The sequence below is a fragment of the Poecilia reticulata genome, chromosome 1 (genome assembly GCF_904066995.2).
Source record: "Poecilia reticulata chromosome 1, P_reticulata-male-v2, whole genome shotgun sequence".
NCBI lineage: Eukaryota > Metazoa > Chordata > Actinopteri > Cyprinodontiformes > Poeciliidae > Poecilia > Poecilia reticulata.
In genome coordinates this window covers 20551792-20570845 of record NC_088830.1, presented here as the reverse complement: position 1 = coordinate 20570845, position 19054 = coordinate 20551792, and the positions used below count along the sequence as shown (strand labels likewise).

Here is a 19054-nt window from a genome sequence, read left to right as displayed (position 1 = left end):
CATGCAGGATGACGCCTTTGTTGTTTTTTTTTTTTTCTTCTGTGATGGACTAGTAGCCTGCTTGGGTTGTACCGCACCTCTTTCAGGGATTCATAAAAATAATCAGGAAAAATGCTGAAGTCTAAAATGAACTTAAAAATAATTATTTATTTAGTCCAAGTTCACAACAAATGTCACCACAACAATCCACTTTAAAAGGCAGACAGATCCACATCTGCTTACATCAGCAGATTCAGATTCAATCATGCAGCATTTGGGTCCCGTTGTAATAAAATGAGGACCAGTTCTTCGTTCAAGTTTAATTCCATTCAGTCACTGACTTTTGCAGCGATCGCTCCTCCTGAGCAAGCATGTGGTGACAGCAGAGAGGAATGATGAACTGTCGAACATTTTGTTGTAGGATTTTCTGCTGGAGAGCATCAGTTGTATAACAAGACGTTGAGGTCCTGAAGGCTGGAGAGTATTTTCTGAAGTCAGACAACTGTGTGATTGACAGTGTATGTATGTGTGTGTGTCTATTTTTTTATTTTTTTTAGAAATCACTCAGAGGCTGAGGATGACTATGCTAACTGTGGGTCGGAGGTCGCAGACTGCGGACGGGCGACAGAGCCGCTCGGGGAAGAGATTGGCGGCAGGATGTGACCTGCAGCCGTCGGCGCTCCCTGTGCTTTCCTCACGTTCCCAGATTGGCTCCTCTGTTTCTCCAGGTTCCTCTCTTCCTCCTCTTGTTGGATGTTTTTCCTCTCGGAGGCCGACTGAGGAGCAGACTGAGCATGTGAGAGATCTTTTTCTAGGACTAGAGCTGAGCCCTCCTGCAGCTTCTTTACTGGTTTTCCGCTGATCTTGTGTGCAAGAGCTGTGATTGGAGACAAGTGTCTGGAGGGTTTTTCAGCAGACATTAAGGTCAGCGTAAGACGTGGTATCCGCCTCGGTTTGCTGTGCTGAGATGGATTTACTTTTCTCTTTGCTTTCTTCTTTTGCCCTTTTGCTTGATTTTTCACGCCTGCTGCATCGCCTCTGCTCCGTTTCTGATTTCTTTTGCTTTTTCGTTTTTTCTTCTTCTCCGACTTGGTCTTACTGTCCTTTCCTTCAGCCTCATTTTCTTCACCTTCATTTTCTCCTTCCTCTTTTTCTTCGTCTTCTGAAGGTGAAGCAGGATCTACTCCATCACTGATCTCTGCTGCCTCAGGCTCCTCCTGGCTGGAGGGAGATGAAGGCCTGCTGGTGCTCGAAGCGACTCGTTTCTTCTTCCTTTTGCTCTTCTTCGCAGGTTTTGATGGTTCAGGAATTATGCCGCCCAAGAGACCCTTCGCTGCCGCCCTTGCCAACACATCCTGAACCGATTCCACCTTTGTGGGATCCACCTGAAAATATAAAGGTTAAAAGACTTAAACATCAGTACATTTATTTAAGAAACGTCTATATACATTTTTAATGTTAAATACAGTTTCTCTGTCCTGTGAGGAAAGGTAGATGTTAATGTGGTCAGATTCTGCTTCACCAATGTGTTTCTTATTTTGTACTAATACATGTGAACATGGGGGTATTTCTTGAACAATACATAAAAGTTGCCTAAAAAAATGCTAAAAATCTTACCTGTAATTTAGGTAAATTGTGTCAGATTTTCTGAAGATCTTATTTTACACTCGTTCCATTTAAATTTATTTCATAGGAATGTTAGAAGTAGGGTAAAATTGTCAAGTGGAAGTAAAAAGATGCATTGTTTTAAGAATTTTCTACAACTAAAAATCTGAATAGTGTGGAGTGCATTTGTATTCACCCCCAGCTTACCTGCGGGCGTGGCTTCACAATAAGTTCGACGAATTGACTAAAGCCAATCTGCATCAGCAAAACCAATCAGGATCTAGGTTTTTGTTTGGTTTCAAATTGGTATTTTGGAAAATCTGTTCAAATTGCATAACAGACGTAGGATCCACGTGGGTCCCACATAGCACAGATCACACTTTGTCATCTTTTTCCCTTCTGAGGCCAGTTTTTCAGTTCATTTCCTGTGCATATGAGTCCCGTATGCACAGCAAATGCTTTCCAAGACACTTTCTTGAGCTTTCATCAGGATTTTCTCTCTGTGCGTCTGTGGGAAGGAGGGAGCCAGTTCCAGATGTGAATGTACCATCTGCTGCTCTGATGGGATTTTGCCATCCGCATATTGAAAGTTGATGTATTTAGATTTGGTTTTTGAATTTTCAGATGTCTTCGTTGGCCTACTCCTTCTGCCCGTCTTCACTTTGGCAGCCACAGACTTTTACCACTTAAATTTGAATACAAGGCGACACTAAAATCCTGGTAAAAACAAAAACATTATCTTGTTAAATAATAACCTAGTCTGCTTAAAATTTGTATTTTGTCATGGAGAATATTTGGCTTCAGTTTTTGGGGTTTGGAGTCTCCCCCACATGTCCAAATGTTTCGTCTCACCAACATCCTTTGGTTTGCGTGATGACGCTGCGTTTTCCCCTTAAGTTCCAGCAGCGTTTTTCAATAGAATTTAAATCCAGGGACTGAGACGGAGATTCTTGGAGACTTCTTCTTTGTGGACATGAATGCAGCACTGGAGGCTATGAAAATATTGCTTGTCCAGACACAGACCTGCTTGACTATGATTGCCATAATGTTTCAATTGGCATGCGTGACCGTGTCTGCACAGACAGTTCCAGCTAGCCCGTCTTTATTTTAGACAATCAGCTTCTGCACAGTGACTTACAAAAGCATTAATACTTCACTGAAATCTCTCACATTATGCAGCACTTCCATTGCCTACACTAAGAAAATCTGACTTCAATAACTACTATGTAACAGCAAGAGGGGATTCAGGAGTCTTGGTGTCATATTTGCAGAAAATATTCATAATCCATGAACACATTTTGTCACTTCAACAACATAAACAGAAAACTGTTCAAGAGATCTGAGTTTTAAAAGGTTTTTGCAATCAAACATTAGAAAGACGTGGTGCGCGTATCTGTTCAGCAATATCTTCTCTGATCCTCCTGAATGAAATCCAGTGCAACCAGATGCCACCTGATACCAGACGTGTTGGAAAACTATCAGAGCACATCACCTGGAACGTAACATCCTAGCTGTAAAACATGCTGTGTGGATGCTGCCATCATACAAGCAGGCCAGCAAACTCGTTTACACAGGAGAGAGCAAAGGACAAATAGAAGTGGATGCTACTAAAAGCTGCTTTGAGTTGCATTAAAAACCCAGTTAGACACATTCAGGTCCGTTTTTCCAACATAAAGTGTAACAACATTTCGATGCTTCGAATACTTTGCAAACTCTTGTATTTATGGTCGATTATGATATCTAGTCAAAGCATTTCAGAACTACAGATGGATGATATTTTGCTGCGGGGGTATGAATACCTGTGCAGACCAGTGCGAGATTCATTATTTTTTTTATTTTAATGAACATAAGGGTTTTGTCCCTATAAGTATCAATTCATCAACCGGTTTTAAATTGAAGTAGATTCAGTGGCGCATCCAACTCTGCTGACACATTCATCACATTTTGTTCTCTGTGCTGATGCTCGGGCTCTGTGGCTTCACTGCAGTTTTTTTTCCCCCCCAGCTGCAGCGGATCAAAGCAGCAGCATCTCATTTCCTACTGTGGTACTTGTCTTGTTTTATGAGTGAAGAGAAGAAGGGAAGAAAGAGAAGGGGACAAGCAGACGAAGCGACGGCGTGATGCAACATGACGGCAAAGGGTAGGAGGAGGGACGAATGCCACAGTTTAGTTTTGCTCTGAGGCACTGAGACGTATCCTGGGTTTGAACATATTTTGTCTTCAACTCGTCTCCCCTTTTTTTTTTTATTGAGTATTGAAATAGTGCTGCAGTATTTCTGCGGTGCAGCTCCCTGCATTAGTGTGTGCGCGTGTGTTTGCACGCCAACGAGCTGACTGACCTCCCAGCAGACAGTAAAAGAGTGCCGCCTCAGCACTTCTCAAAAGGTCTTGTTGCAAAGTAATCAAACGCAGACACACACTCGCACCGATATAAATTCTCCGGCGCACCAAACACGCACACAACAAAATCCTCGCTTCCCTTCAATCTCCGCCGCAACCTTCACCTCCGCATTTTTCATTTCCCACATCTCACACTTTCTCTGACCTCCGTCTCTCACCTGCCGTGACAGTCTGGCTATGAAGCAGCCGTTGGTGAACGGAGAGGGATGGAGCCTGAAGAACCTGGAGTCGGTTTCGTCCCCTGAAGCGGAGTCATCGGGGAAAACAGGCCCATTCACCCTGAGAGACAAGTTGGGTAACATTTAAACAGCCTGGCCGCCGTCCAGAGGAATATCGTTACTGAATTACTGTACGGGTGAGTGAGAGCAAAACATTTGTGTTCGATAAACCAAACCGAAGAATACATTTAAAATAGTAACAGGATTAGTTGATAAAATTTTGTATTCCCTTCATTGGCTGCCCGCTTCTTTAAAAGTTGATTTTAAGCTCTTGCTTTTAGTTTTCAAACGTCTAAATGGTCTGGCACCTCTTTATCTTTTTGAGCGTTTACATTCACATTTCCCCCAGTTGACCATTAAGATCTCAAGCTCAGAAGCTGCTGGTTAAAAGAGCGCTGCTGAAGGAGGAAATAACATAACAGACTTTGGCATTAGTTTGCCCAGACAAGCTGCGATAAAGCTTAGGACTGTGAGGATCTGGCAGAAAATCAAAGAAACCTCAGGGTATTCATACAGAGGGGAGATCTTGTCCATAGGAAATGTGAGCCAGGTGACACACGGGGGAAGAAAATAAGGGCGGCGCACAAGCCGGGGAAAAGACTAACGATTAACAAGCACATGGCAAAATATGTCAAGACAAGATGACCACAACACAACTGAAATATTACATCAGCTATAAAAGAGTGATGTTAGACCAAAAACATTTAGAAAACCAAAATTGATTAGATCCGCAAGGTAAGCAACCTTAAATTGATGTAAATCAAAAGTAGCTTAAGTATTTATATTTCAACCTGTTTTTATTTCAAACTCCAGTCCTCCAGGCCTGACATCCTGTAACCTTTAAATGTCTCTCTGGCTTTGCACACCTGGATCCAATATTAGCTCATTAGCAGAGCTATGTAGAGTCTGACTGGCTGTTAGCGATGCAGCTTAGCCGTTTAATTGGAATGCAGGACAGGGGACTCATGGTCACAAACCACTGGTGGAAAGAAACCATGTGACGGCAGCAGGTTTAGTATTTGTACCTGAATGGCAACAGTTTGGGGTGAGTGTGTGTTTTCTCCAACACTCTTCCGACCAGCTGCTCGTTTTCCTCAGGGCACACTGAGCGTGTGCAGTAGACCACCGTCTGGACCTTTGGAACTAACATGAAGCACAAATATAAAGATCCAAAGAGCTGTGATCATAAAGCTTTTATGTAATGGCCATGAATGTACTTTAGAACATCAGAAATCCTTTTTGTATATGAGGCACATTTATGTTTAATCCCGGCACAAACTGTTGTTTGTTTAAAATCCACAATGTTTACATGGCAGTCATTGTGCTCGTAGTTTATACTCACAGGACAACGCGTGAGCCAGCAGCCGGGCCTGCTGGGTGGTCAGAGACAAGATTTTGCTTTTGGAAATCGAGCCGTGGGATAAATCTGGCAGCAGGTTCCAGTCTGTAAACACGAGTTTGACAAATTCAGTTGAACTCAACCTCTTATTCATGAAATGAGAAGATATTTCTTAAAAAAAGAACAAAAAACCCCCATAGTTGTTTCATTTTGTTTCATTTCCATCACTGTTTGGGGATTTATAGCTTCTTACATAAGCAATTATTTTTATGCTCAAGGTTGAGAAATGTGTGAAAAAAGACAGAAAATCATTGCAAAGCAGCTGAAAACTCAGTAAAAAAAAAAAAAAAAGTTGGTCTCATTGTTGTGAGACCAAAGTCAGACATCAGTGCTTTGCGCAGTAGCCGGCCTTGAAGAAAATACTAACTGCAAAACACCAGCTCTATTAATTCATAAAGATTTACAAAGCTATATGTACAGGGGAGAAAATGAACTTAGGAAAAATGTTGTCTGAGAGACCTAGCAAACCGGGACTCTATGGCCAGCTCAGTGTGCCAGTAATTTCCTACAGTCCATTCCATGTTTAAATTGTAAGGGTTTAACTGAACTGCAGAAATTCAGTCATTAAAACTTTATTACAAGTTTGCAGCTAAAATTCTGTCAGTAATGTTTTCTATAGGAACCGGTTGTTAGGCAATAATAATAATAGTAAAAAAATAAATAAAATCAGTGAAGCTAATTCTGAACATGTGGTTGGAAGGGAAGTCAAAACCCAACATTTGCTGTTCATTTGGGATTTCCTTTAACTAATATTGTGAAAATCTTTTAACTGGTGCATAAAAAAGTAAAATCTAAAGTTGAACTACACATGTTATCATCTAATAAACTTTATGCTCACAAACAATACCTGCAGATGACTTGCTGACTTACTTTAGCATAAATTGCAATTATTTTTAAATAATTGTTTTTTTCTCCCTCTACAATTATATTTACCTTGAAAGATTAAATGGTAATGTTTCAAATGCATACCTCCATGCTCAGTGTGCATTGTGGCGACTGGGTCATTGAGGGCAGAGGACGAACACTGAGGCAAAACTACGATGACCTTTAACCTGTGCACAGCGCTGTCCCACTCGTTCAGACCGCAGAAAGCTGCTGGCAGGACTCTGACATCTACAACAGAATGTAGAAAACTCAAAAATGAGTTTAAAAAGGAAAAAAGCCTATGCAGTGCGAAATATTTAGTAGACGCATTAGTTACTTCACATCTGTGTTTAGAAGGATAAAGTCATTAACAGCTTAAAGTTACTTTGAGTTAATTTTGAGAATTATTTGGCACTGGGTCTTACAAAGCTTTCAGGTCAACAATAGAGCAGGATCTGGCAACTTGATATGCAGGTTTCAAATGAAAGTTAAGCTTCAGACTTCATTATCCCCTCGTCACATTAAGCTGCGGGTCATACCCGCGGCTTTTTGTCTGACGTCCTCCCACAGAGTTTGTGACCCTGCCAGACGACACCACCACATCGGTCTCAACCTCAAAAGTTAATATGCTATTTGTAAAATGCTCCATCAGAAAAACTAAAACATGCACTTAATGTGCTGGGATTTATACAACGAGAGGTCTATAAAGACTTTGATAGGTCCAAATTAAACTAGTCCTTGTCAATATTTATTCTGGGTTTTTTTTTTAGGTTTTTTTTTTTAGATGTTTCAAAAGTTTTGTTGGACTTTGGATGCTATTTCGCTCATTTTCAATCCTGACCATTTTCAGATTTTGTTCTTAAGATTGATGTATAATTGTTTCCAACATAAAAGGTGATGCAACACTGAACAAAGAACCAATTTTGATCTTGATCTTTACACACTTGTTCACCAACAGAGTAGTTTCAGTGACAGAATCTGTACATTTCTGTATCAAATGAGAAAAAAACACAGCATGAAAAACAAACAAAAAAAATATTTAGCCTGAGCTATCGGTTTCCCAATGAGCTGTTTGCTTGACATAAAACTCTACTGAATATAGATGTTACAGGTTTTGTTGTATTTATTTTTTCCTTATTAGTCGATAAAACCCCATTTATCCTCTGTAACAATTCAAATTGTCATTTATGTTTACTCAGGCTATATTTGTCTGATATTAAACTTAGTCTTATGATCAGAAACATTTGAGTGTGACCAAAAAAAGCAAAGCAGAACACATCTGTAAAGGAGTCTGTATGTTTTTCACAGAACTGAACTGATGCATACAAATCAGATCCGTTTGTCTTGTAATGTACCTTCGGATGGCGTTTCTTCTGCGTTGGCACTTTATAAATGAACTAAGCTGAACTGAATTGCTTCTTACTTTTGATTCCCATCTGAGAGAGCAGATTCTTCATCTCTTCCGTCCGCACAGGAGCGTGGTCGGCGCCGCACACCAGAACTCGGCCCGACCGAGCGGCGGCCGCAACGGCTACGTGAGCCACGGTCAGAGCCGAGAAGGAGCCCGCCACCAGGACGTCCCCTTTATCAAACAGGACTGGCCGTGACACGCTCACGGCCAAACACACACTCCTGTCCTGCAGACACACAACACACAAACGTGCTCCTCCTATAGGGATGCAGGACTTTCCTGTTTTTACATATTCAGCACAACAGAACGATGTGCGACAAAAATGAAATCACACAATTTTAGACGTAAACTTTCATTTAAAAAAAGTGCAGAATGTCAAACTGGGTTCAGTATTTGGCTTCGTTTTTTTTTTTTTGAAGGAATTGAAAATGTTTGTCAAATAAGTTGGAGCTGTATACCAGTGATACCAGTGTTCAATTAACCACCTCTGGAGTACTCAAGGTTGCAGCAGGTAGCAAAAAGAGGGACATTTGAAACTCATAAAACTATTTATGATGTTTATCCTGTTATACACTGATTACTATGCCTGAATATTATCCTCATTTGGTTACAGGGCAAGGCTTTAATTTTAAAATTTTCACTCAAATAAAGAGTAGAAAAATACACAAATTCCAAAAGCATGTTCAAGAAAATATTTTGTTCTTCAAAAACACTTTTTTTTTAAAGGTATCTTCTTATATAACTCTTTGCTTACAGCTGCCCTGCGCTCCAGAAATAAAAAGCAGTTTTAATTCATGTTTAGAGGAATGCAGACATTTCTACCTGGATGTTTACCACATGTGTGGCAGCGAGGGCGCTGCTCTGAAGAGGTTTGCAGAGGCTGCGGGAGAAAACGAGAGTGTCTGGACAGAGAGGGTCCTTGGAAAACGTTGAACCCGTGAGGTCAGCCATGTTCTTCACTTCACTGAGGTTGGCACTTCGTAAGATTTCGCACATTTCATCAAGACTGCAGAGAAGAGGAGAAAAAAATAAAAGTTTTAAACTGAGCTAGATCGTTGAGCTTGTCTGCAACAACCCGCTGTGAAACAACAGCGACTTTAGATGAGAGATGATTCAAAGGAGGACGACCAGTTTTAACTCTCTCTATGCTCCACCTTGTGAAATGTTAAAAAAGAAAACTAAGCAGTGTCCTACTGGCAAACATGTGTCACTATTAGCAGCACTTTTTTACACATCGTCATCCTTTATTTTCTAATACACGCCTCTGCCTTATTTACATTTAAATCATCATACGCTCTCAAACATTGAGGAAAAATCTTTGATCACTGGATGAGGTACAAAAAAAAAGTTAACTTTTACATTACTTGGACTTTCAACTTCTGTGGGTTGTAGAAATTTCCCAATAACTATTCTTTTCACGTCATATTTGCACGCGTAAGCCATGGACGGAAAAAACAAAACCGGAAATCTGCACCTGGTGTTTAAAGTGTTGACCCATGCGTAGAACGGTAAGGATTTGGCCCTGCGCTCTTTGGTTCGGAGGGAATCAGACAGGAAACGGGAGACGCTCTGCAGGCTGTGTTTCACCCTGAAGCGGGCCAGTGACGCAGCGAGTTTGATCTTCCATCTGGAAGAGATGAACGACAACACAACCACGACAACGTCACGATTGAAAGCATACTGATGTTACGTGTTAATATGACACTTCTATACAAACACCTCTGAAGGCTTTTCTCCAGGTCTCTGACTTCGGCGACAACCACCTGCTCTCCTTCAGCTGGACGTCGACGAAGCAAAAACCTCCTGTCCTGGAAGTCATACAGCATCACCATTGCCAATGGCAACAAGTCGCTGCACTGTAAAACACATCATTTGTTAGTTACTGGTAACAGAATAAGAATTTCTGAAGCACCAAATTAGATTTTTTTGCAAATAATATAAAAGCCTTCCCTACAGGGGGCTCCTCTCTCCCTGGCAGGAGGAATTTAAAAAAAAAGGGTCAAAATCTCTTAATAGGTTACAAAATCAGAATAAAATATGAACTTGGTGATTGCCAGTAGTATTTTGCCTTTATAAACCATTTTCCTAATTTTCTAAATAACTTAGGTAATTTCACATCTCTCTTTGGCTCATGTAACATATTTTTGTATTTGTCTAATTTTTTTCTGTCTTTCTAGGAGACGTATTGAATGTCGTGGGAACGGAAATGTAACTCCGTTGCACCTCTGGGCTTGTTCTGTCTGGCCAGGCCAGTGAAATAAACAACAGCAAAAAAACTGGGTTACACCTAACCTGGAGAGAAAATGAATGCATGTGTGTCTAAAGGTTGGAATACAGATGCTGTGTGCTGAATAATAAAGGGATCTGTGGTGCCTTTATGGTCTCACTTTCAGACTAACGACACCTCAGCCTGTTTCACTGCATGTCCCCCATCCTTCAATAAAGTTACCATTCAGGCACACACACACAAACATGGCCACACACAAGTGGGCTGCTTCGCTTTATCAGTGTATGCGTCATTGCACATTGTTTTATGATGTAATTTACAGTCTACAAATTGCGGAGTGTGTCATCCTCTCTCTCTCTCGCATGCGTCGCTTGTCAGCCATAACCAGCCAGACTGCATAAGATCTGAATACAAATGGGTTTTCAACTGCATCCCTGCCGGTCTCACCAGCATTTCTTCATCTGACGACAGAAAACCTACACTTGCACAGTCAGTCAGTGTTTTTAAATCAGATATGGGTTTGTGGACACTGAAAAGTTGAACCAGGTGTGACTCACGATGTTCTGAGATTTGTGGAAGAAGCTGTCAGAAATCACGGCCTCCAGTAAATCTTGGTCTAGGAGGGGAAAATATCAGGTGATACATAGTAAATAAACTAAAAACTACATTACTCACCTTTTTTTTCTTTTTCTTTTTTAGAACTAGCAGCTAACATGAACTCAAAGTCTGCAGAGCACACGGCATTCATCAGGAAGTGATATGTCAGTAGTTAGTGCAATACCTACATCACAATTTAACGTTTAGGATTAACACCACATCCTGTTTTACCCTGCAAAAATCAGGTAGGAGTCGGACACACAAATCAAATGTCCAGCTGAAATTTATTCTCATCAAGCTTGTTAGGGGATAAAAAAAAAAAAAAAAAAAAATCACAACTTGTGTCCATCAGGACAAACACAAAGGTTTTCATTTTGTTACTTTTCCATATGTTCCCATGTGACCAACTTCAACAGAATCTTATTATACAGTTACCTTTTCTGTCCAATCAACCCACCTCATATAAGTGCTCATAAGCACTCATAACGCAGATTTATATTCATGCCAACTGCACCTCTTATCACCTCCCACCCAGACATCTGCTGCACCTTCAGCTCAAATGATTTGCTCTCACACGGAGAAGTCAAATGAACGACTATACGCCATTTAATCTACGGACTGCATGTTGAAGTTGGTATTCACCAAGCAAATATTGGAGCTGACTGCAGCCAAAGCTTTTCATTACGGAGATAAAGCCGCCTGCACGGAGGTCGTTGAGGTCTGAGGAGACGGCGACGAGAGCAGGTACAATTAATTTAGCTACCATGTTGCCTCTTCAGAAAACAAGTCTTACATTTGAGGGTGTTGAAAGCGAGCTGGTAGGCTTGTTTTTGTGTGGCCTTGTCGTCGCTGCTGTTGAGTGGTAGCGTGTCGGTCCTGTTTTCATACCGCAGAAGCTGTCGAGGCTCCGGCTTCTCTCTGCGAAGCCGCTGAAAGATGGCCGCTGCCTGGAGAAAGACCTGATCTGACGGAGGGCCGACTGAGGAAGACGGGACATGGAAGACGACAGCCGTGAGATGGTGGGGTGGAAATGTTCAGCCGGAGCAGTGGAGAAAAGTGAAAACACTTCGAGGGGCATCAGGCGAACATGGACGTTTAATCACAAACTTCAGTGTGCAGTCAGGTGAATTTAAGTGTCACCCCACAGATTGATTTTAAAAATTATTTGACACTTCAATATTTCATATAAATTTCAACAACACTGAAAATTTTAAGTAATAAAACATGATAAAGTGAAAGTTTATTCTAAAAAGAAAAAAACAACAACATATCTGATGAGAAATGAATTAGAACAATGCCAGATTGATTGGGATTAGTTGTAATTTTACCTGCCTGAACTGGGTAAAATACCACGCCGTCGTTTACAGTGCACATGTTTACATCGCTACTCAGCATTTTGAAGGAGGTAGGTTTGTCCTCTTTAAATCTTAAACAGTAGAGCAGGTCATTCGAGCAGGTTCACCCTGAAAGCAGGTCACAAAACAGTGAAAGAAGTCTCCAAAAACCTTAAAATGTGTTGAGGAGGACTACACAGGTTTACATCGCAGTATAATCATGTAAAAATAGAAAGACACGTATAACTTTCGTTAAAGGGGTAGAAAGATTAAGTCTTTGCTTTACAGAGAAAGCAGGCAAAGACCAATGCCTATAAAATATTGCTCTGTGTCAAGAATTTAATTATTTGGAGAACTGAACAGAAGACACGTTTTGAACAAACCAAATGCATTGTTCTGGGAAAATAACCTCATAGCTGTGAAGCTCACATCACAGAATCCCACATAAATTCTGCTTTATGAAAGCGACCCAAAGCTGACAATCAAGAGTTAGAAAGCCCTCGATCTAGTCAAAGTCCTGAACTTGAACTCTTTGAGATGATGCGTGATGGGACTTGACACAGGCTGCACATCAAGAAGCCCCTCAAACATTTCACACTTGAAACTGTATGAAGCATTTCACTGAACTTATTTCAGTCACAGGAGGTGGGATGGAAGAATTAACTCTCCTCAGTTAAAATAGTTTTTCACTTCTTTTGTTAAATGTAACTACATGCTTAAAAAAATAGACATAAATTTCATTTGAAAGAACTTTAATGGGATATCTTAACTGGTTTCATTTTTAACAGACCAAGACAAATATAGTGCAGAGTTGCAAATTGTTTATTTCACAAAATCTCAACAAAAATATTTTTTGGTTGCCAAAATATGGACCGGCTCAGAGTAGAAGGCCCGGTGTGGGTTACACAGTCTTGTTTGTTTAATTGTCCGGCGTCACAAAGGTGTACACTAAAACGGCTGAAAGTCAAACTTGAGGATAAAGTTTCAGTTTGCTTTGTTTTTTCTTCATTTGATGCTCACAGATCAGCTAGCCGACTGCAACCTGAGGCTGCACACACATCCGCCGCTTTCAGGTGCCAACAAAAGCCTTTGTTCAACGTTTAACTGCTGCCTTTTCTTCATAAGAACAGAGAACAAACCGACTTGTTTTCCCAGATTAATAACTTTGCAGCACACTATAAAACACTTTATTTTAACTATGAGATTAAGATCTCACCTGAGCCAGGAGACGCCGAGTGAAGAGGAGGCAGAGGAAGCAGAGAGGAGAGCGGCTGCTTGTTGCCCTGATGGCCTCGCTCTCGATGAGAGACGACAACCGGCTTCTCTTTCTCAGAGCTCATATTTACATCCTGTCCGGAGCCATCTGTACTGTAACACAGGAGGAACAGCGTGCCAGCGTCTTGCCGCTCATGTTACACGCAAAGATCAGCTCAGAAAAAAAACAAAAAACAAACACGGGTCAGGAACCGCAGAGAGCAGCTCCCGGTTTTTATGCTTTCCATCCTTCAGCCTTGCTGTTGGCATCGCTCAAGCATCTAAATGAAAGCAAACAGCAGAGCTGCAAAGGTAACTAAGTTCCAGAGAATCCGGCAGGGCAGACATCTGATCCACCCTGCGGATCCGTGTCAGCGTGAGATGGTCCTGCCTCAGATGCTGTGCAAAAAAATCTTCATACGGTTTGACCTCGCTGCAGGTTTACAAACGCAAACTTAAATGGGATTTTATTTTACAGATCAACTCAAAGTATGGCAAAACCGAACCATGAAGTCAATTTTTTTCACATTCTTTTTTAATGCATATTTTGAGAAACTGTTGCTTATTCTTCTTTGCAAAAGTGGCTCATCCTCAGTTTTTTTGGACGGAGAGCGTCTGTGGTCAGCAATTTCAACGTTTTGCAACAGATTCTCAGTCGGACTTTTGTCTTTGTGGTTTGCAACCTGAATCTGACCGTTCAAAACACGAGGGCCTGGTTCAACGCAAATGTTTTTCATCCGAGCTCAGGCAGAATTTTACCGTCGTCGTCCTGCTGGGTCCAATTTGCCATGCGTCTTTTGGTTGCTTCTCTTTTTAACGCTATCCAAGTCTAGGTGGACAACCACGTCTTGATAGGTTTAAGTTGCACAAAGTTTTTGGCTGTACCATTATAAAGTGTTTTTACGGGATTCGAATACCTTTGCAAAACACTGTATTGTGTAAGTAAGTAGGCTCCTCATGATACAATTAAGCAGATAAAGTTGCATGAATAAATAAAGAGCTGCAGTCCAACCCTGAACGAGGGCTCGTCTCTAACTCGCCAGCTAAACTAATCTGTTTGCAGACTTACACTAGCTTTTCACCTCACTCTGACATTAAACCAGGTCTACTCTCAGTCTGCATTCAGATTCACACATGCAAACAGGGCGAATGTCTCTGCATCCAAATTCCAAACAGATTTTCTTTTTACACAGAGACATGCAAGGTCCACTAGCCTTTAATTAAACAGAGCTAGTGGAGGTAAAAAAAAAAAAAGAGCATAATCCTCTTTTATTACAGTTCTTCCCTTTAAAAGCATAAGCTAGAGCTGACCAGAGATCCATGACATGCACTTAAAGTCCAGGATGGTGCCTGTGGAATAAATCGGCAAATATCAGGCCGTAGTGATTTAATGAGTTTACTTTGTGCTCAACAGGCCGAAACTCAGTCATTTCAAAAAGTGAAGCTTGTGGAAAAAAGATGAGTAGTAATCTGGACAGAGTGTAACGAGTTATTTAATTTAGCATCGCAAGTCTTACCGTTGTCACTCTGAAGACAGTCGGTGGAAACAACACGAAGAAATGCAGCTTAAACGAGAACCCCGAAAACCTCTGCTTCCTGCCTTGAGTTTGAAACGCCATGGCAACAATATGATAATGAAGGAGGGTTGGACCCGCTGTGTGAAAGATGTGCAGGGAAACGCACGACATGATCTTCACTGGAGAAAATGTGACCGGAGTGCATTTGAACCACTGTTTTCTTTCCCCCCGCCCAAGGTGGAACACATTATGCTTTTGGAATTACAACAAACATTTGATTGGTCAGCTGACAAAAGAAGAAAAACAATATTCTTCATGGTGGCAAATAAATAAGTCATATTGTTGTACAGTTTGAAGACAACAGATATAAGTATAAAACTAATGCAGTCCTTAGTTAATAAGAAATGTGCCACTCAAGCTCCTTCTCCAAAGAGTCAACACCATTTTTATTTTTTTTTATCTTTTAAAGTCACCCATATTTCTGAGCTTACCTAAAATATTCAATTGATGTCTCATATTTTAGTGAGTGAAAATCCTTTTACTTTGCAGTTATTTTTTTTTACATCTAATGTTGCAATTCAATACAAAAAAGCACAAAAAAAAATCTTTCCCTTTGAGCTCAACACAAGATCCCCTTGAGCTTCACCTGGCTGCCTGTTGGCCTGCTCTGCAGCTGATTCCAATGCACAAGCAGGTCACAGATATTTATGGGCTGCATAACTCTGTCTGACTGGATCTGATTGGTGAACGATCGTCTTGGTTAAACGAGCAGAGAAAATCCATGCTGACCTTTAGCAGGCACTTCCCTAAACATGGGGTTTGACAAGAGAAAAAGAGATTGAAATAGGTTGTAAATAACTCACTTTAAGCATTTAAATAAATCACTGTTGTTTAAAATGGAAACCAAGGTGACTGAAAGGAGAATTTATATGTGGAAAAATAAAGCAAAAAGAAAAAAAAAAAGCTTTGACTTTTATGCATGTAAAACTTATCAATAATGAACATTGGAGCAAACATAAAGAGACTTTAATGTCATTAAATATGATTCATACCTTCCAATGCAACAAACCCATTTTACTACTAAATTTCTTTCTTTTTTTTCTTTACTAATTTTCTCTTTCAACATGCTAAGACTCTGGAATTTTCTCTTTCAAAATTTGACTAATTATGCAAATTTAGTAAAATTTTCCTTTTGCTAGACTAATTTTACTAATTTTCTCTTTCAACATGTTAAAACTCTGGAAGTTGGATAATTTTTTTTTGAGAGTTTAAGGCGGACTGAATACTAGTAAAAAAAAAAAAGCTACTTTGGTAATCCTCCACAAAATAAATGCAAAAATAGAATAAAAATATATCTTCTCTGCACTTGTTGAAACAAGAGAAATGATGTTATTCTTTGTACATACAGTCATATTGATTACATTATATGTTCAGGCTATAAGTCTCATTAGTCTCATCTAGTCTTACATGTCATGTTTTCATTACATGCAAATGTAAAATCATCAAAACAATAGTCTGAGTGCAATTAATCGACATAATGTTTCACTTAGTGAACTGGATAGTATTGTGAAGATAATTATAGCTTTACACCATAAAATGACACCACCAGGCAGCAGACACTGACACCTACGTGTCACTGCCTCCCTGTGAACAGCATCAAGCACTGCAGTGCAAACGACAGGAAGCTTGTGGCCAACGTCAAATGATCACAACTGTTTACAGTACCTCACATTTATTTATTATAAGATGTGCAAAATGCCTTAAGTTATTTACATATTGGTTGGAAAAACTTGAATTTAGAATTCCAACCTTCTGCCTTTTTAGTATGCTTATTCAGCGAGGGAGGAAAAATGTATTCCAATAGCTGCAAAATGATTTAAAAGAAAGAAAAAGGATGGATGGATGGGGTAGAGAGACGGCACATCTGAGGAAACTTGCTGATTTTATTCACTACTGTGAATAATAATTCATATTATTTTTTTGGCAGCAAAATAATATGAGGTATTATTTTGGTGCCAATTTTGCAGTGACTTTGTTGCTTTTTTTTCTTTTCTAACCCCGCTTTTACAGCTCTTATGATCATCAGGAAAGCAAGAAGCCTAAGCAGCAACGTAAGTATCTTAATATCTGTTTATTTTATTTATTCTTTATTTGTCCTGTTTATTCTTTTATTCATATATCTAGTTAATTATTTTCTATTCATTTCTATTCTATTTTAATATAACAACATTTCAACGCTCTTTTCTTAGTATCTCATATTTCTTCTCCTAACTTGCTGTTTGAAGTAAAAATGTGAGTGACTGTAGTATCGACAGTTCACCGACAGAGGGAGACATTTATCTCTGAACAGCAACAATGCTGTACAATGTGACCAATTATAAATCCTCTCACTGGTCGCATTCAAATGAAAAAAAATAAATAAATACAAATTAAAAACACATGAGTGATTCTCACATTACATTTCTACTAAATAAAATGTTTATTTTTTTCCTATACAGCAAAAACAATTTTATTTCCTGAGCCAGAATGATGTTTGATGAACTTAAATCCTTTTTCTTCCCCCTTCAGTTGTTCTCTCTGTGAGGTGGAACTAGCCAGTGAGCATGGGGGAGATTTATCAGTGTGTTTGGAAAAAAATCAGAGTGAGGTCTTCAGGCCAAATGAGCCTCACTTCTCTGTGGGTGAGAGTACAGCTGGAGAGATTATCCCATCCAACACGCGTCATCAGTGTCGCCTCACAACAGGCCTCCAGTTGCTCTGGACGGGCTGCGTTTGTGTGTGCGTGCGTTAGCTTCAATAATCAGCCCTGTTGGAGACGACGGGGTTTGTGCGGCCATAAGCTGACCTGGAATTTTTTTCAATAAAAGGTTTAATCTTTAACAGGAGGCAGTGCGGTGCCTGAGAGTTTCTCTTTCTTTTCTATTTTTTTTCTCCCTGTTTTGCTCCTTAAACCAATTTATCTGCTTGGTTACTTCTAACAACCTTTCACATGAATGTTACTCAGTCACAATATTTGCATTGCGATGCATTTGACCTCTAGCTTCATCAGTGCTGCTTGGTAAAGTGCAATATTAGGCCAGCACTCATTTCTTTCATTTTGTTTGCATGTTAAATTCATAACTGAAATTTCAGACATGAAGTTTGATGCTGATGCTTTTTTTGTGGCCTTTTTATAAGCAAATAAGGGGATGAAGGAATCTGCAAATAGGGAATACAAACAGAATAAAACTATTTTTTATTTAACCTTTATTTAGCCAGATTAGTTATTAAGAAGAATTTTTAAAAATAACAACCTGGTGTGGAAAAAGCTTTTTTTTAAAGACTACAAACCAGTTTCTGAATAACTATTTAATTTTTTTTTAAAAAACCCATAATGACTTCATTTACCTTCTAGCTGGGAAAGGTGGCATAGCAGAACAGAAATAATTCTGGTTTTATTCAGTCAGTTTCAGTAACACATCAAAAGTTACCTCATTAGATTGGTGGTTGATAGATATACAGGGAAGCACAGAATTATTCATGTCTCTGAAGATTTAAATGGAAATGTTTTTCAATTCAACCAAAAAGTTGGTTTCTGACAGGAAATAATGACTTCAAATGTAAAATAAAACGTATCACTTCCAACAAAAAAAAAAAAAAGAGAAGTCTGCTCCTGAAAAACGGCATGTTGACAATGATTCGCCCATTATTTTAATGGTATTTACCAAGTTCATATGCAAGTGTGTGCAGGAGTTCAATTTCCTTGGCCATCTTGTTTTGGCTTCTTTCTACAGTTATTGGATGAGGTCTAGGTCAAGGTGCTGCAGGATCAGGGTAAAGCCTTCACCTTGCACCTTTTATTTTTCCATCACCCAGACAGTTATGCCTGAAGCTGAAACACAAGGTCCTAAACAAGACTGATCCACACATGCTTTTTTGCAGCAATGACAATAACACACAAATCTTTGATTATTCCTTTTTCTTTTACTTAGCTTGTGTTTGTGCATGTACATGCAAAACAACTTCTAGAACCCTACAAGCTCTTCATGATTTGTTTATCAAAGTTTTATTATTATTATTTTTTGCTATCAGGTTGGCGATCGTTTAGCCAAGTCTCTTGTAAAATTCCTGAAGCATTTTATAACAGTGTTTCTCTCCTCAGCCTGACATCTAGTTTGTTTTTGTTACAAACTAAAGAAAGTAAACGCTGAAAGTGTTTTGTTATCCTCTGTAAGCTAGTCAGACAAGGGCAGCTGGTCCTACTTTTTTT

The 19054-nt window shown here is 39.7% G+C and overlaps 1 protein-coding gene and 1 long non-coding RNA gene across 6 annotated transcripts; one reads left to right on the top strand and one right to left on the bottom strand.

The window, feature by feature from the left end:
• Window positions 1-127: 127 nt before the first annotated feature.
• On the bottom strand, window positions 128-15570 carry LOC103467110 (putative methyltransferase NSUN7). 5 transcript variants are annotated; one of them, XM_008413194.3, is made up of 13 exons: window positions 14806-15570; window positions 13251-13402; window positions 11494-11679; window positions 10661-10719; window positions 9596-9732; window positions 9351-9503; window positions 8699-8882; window positions 7889-8102; window positions 6571-6714; window positions 5545-5646; window positions 5228-5345; window positions 4143-4263; window positions 128-1364 (listed from the first exon to the last, which is right to left on the bottom strand). In XM_008413194.3, the coding sequence occupies exons 2-13, from the start codon at window positions 13372-13374 to the stop codon at window positions 561-563; spliced, it is 2346 nt and encodes a 781-aa protein (XP_008411416.1). In that variant the 5' UTR covers window positions 13375-13402; window positions 14806-15570; the 3' UTR covers window positions 128-560. The 5 variants fall into 5 exon arrangements, with proteins under 5 accessions (XP_008411416.1, XP_008411424.1, XP_008411441.1 ...); XM_008413202.3 differs by having other exon boundaries at window positions 13251-13397; XM_008413219.3 differs by lacking the exon at window positions 14806-15570 and adding an exon at window positions 12029-12163 and having other exon boundaries at window positions 13251-13342.
• On the top strand, window positions 11305-17854 carry LOC103467105 (uncharacterized). Its single transcript, XR_534034.3, has 4 exons — window positions 11305-11444; window positions 11594-11823; window positions 16876-16916; window positions 17374-17854. It is a non-coding gene; the product is annotated as an uncharacterized LOC103467105 (long non-coding RNA).
• The last annotated feature ends 1200 nt before the right edge of the window (window positions 17855-19054 follow it).

Coding starts and splice junctions, on each gene's coding strand:
- LOC103467110 (XM_008413194.3), bottom strand. CDS start 13,374: ATGAGCTCTGAGAAAGAGAAGCCGGTTGTCGTCTCTCATCGAGAGCGA. Junction 10,720..11,493: donor CGCTTTCAACACCCTCAAAT/GTAAGACTTGTT, acceptor TTCCCCTCCTAG/ACCAAGATTTACTGGAGGCC. Junction 8,103..8,698: donor CACATGTGGTAAACATCCAG/GTAGAAATGTCT, acceptor GTGTGTCTGCAG/GACAGGAGTGTGTGTTTGGC.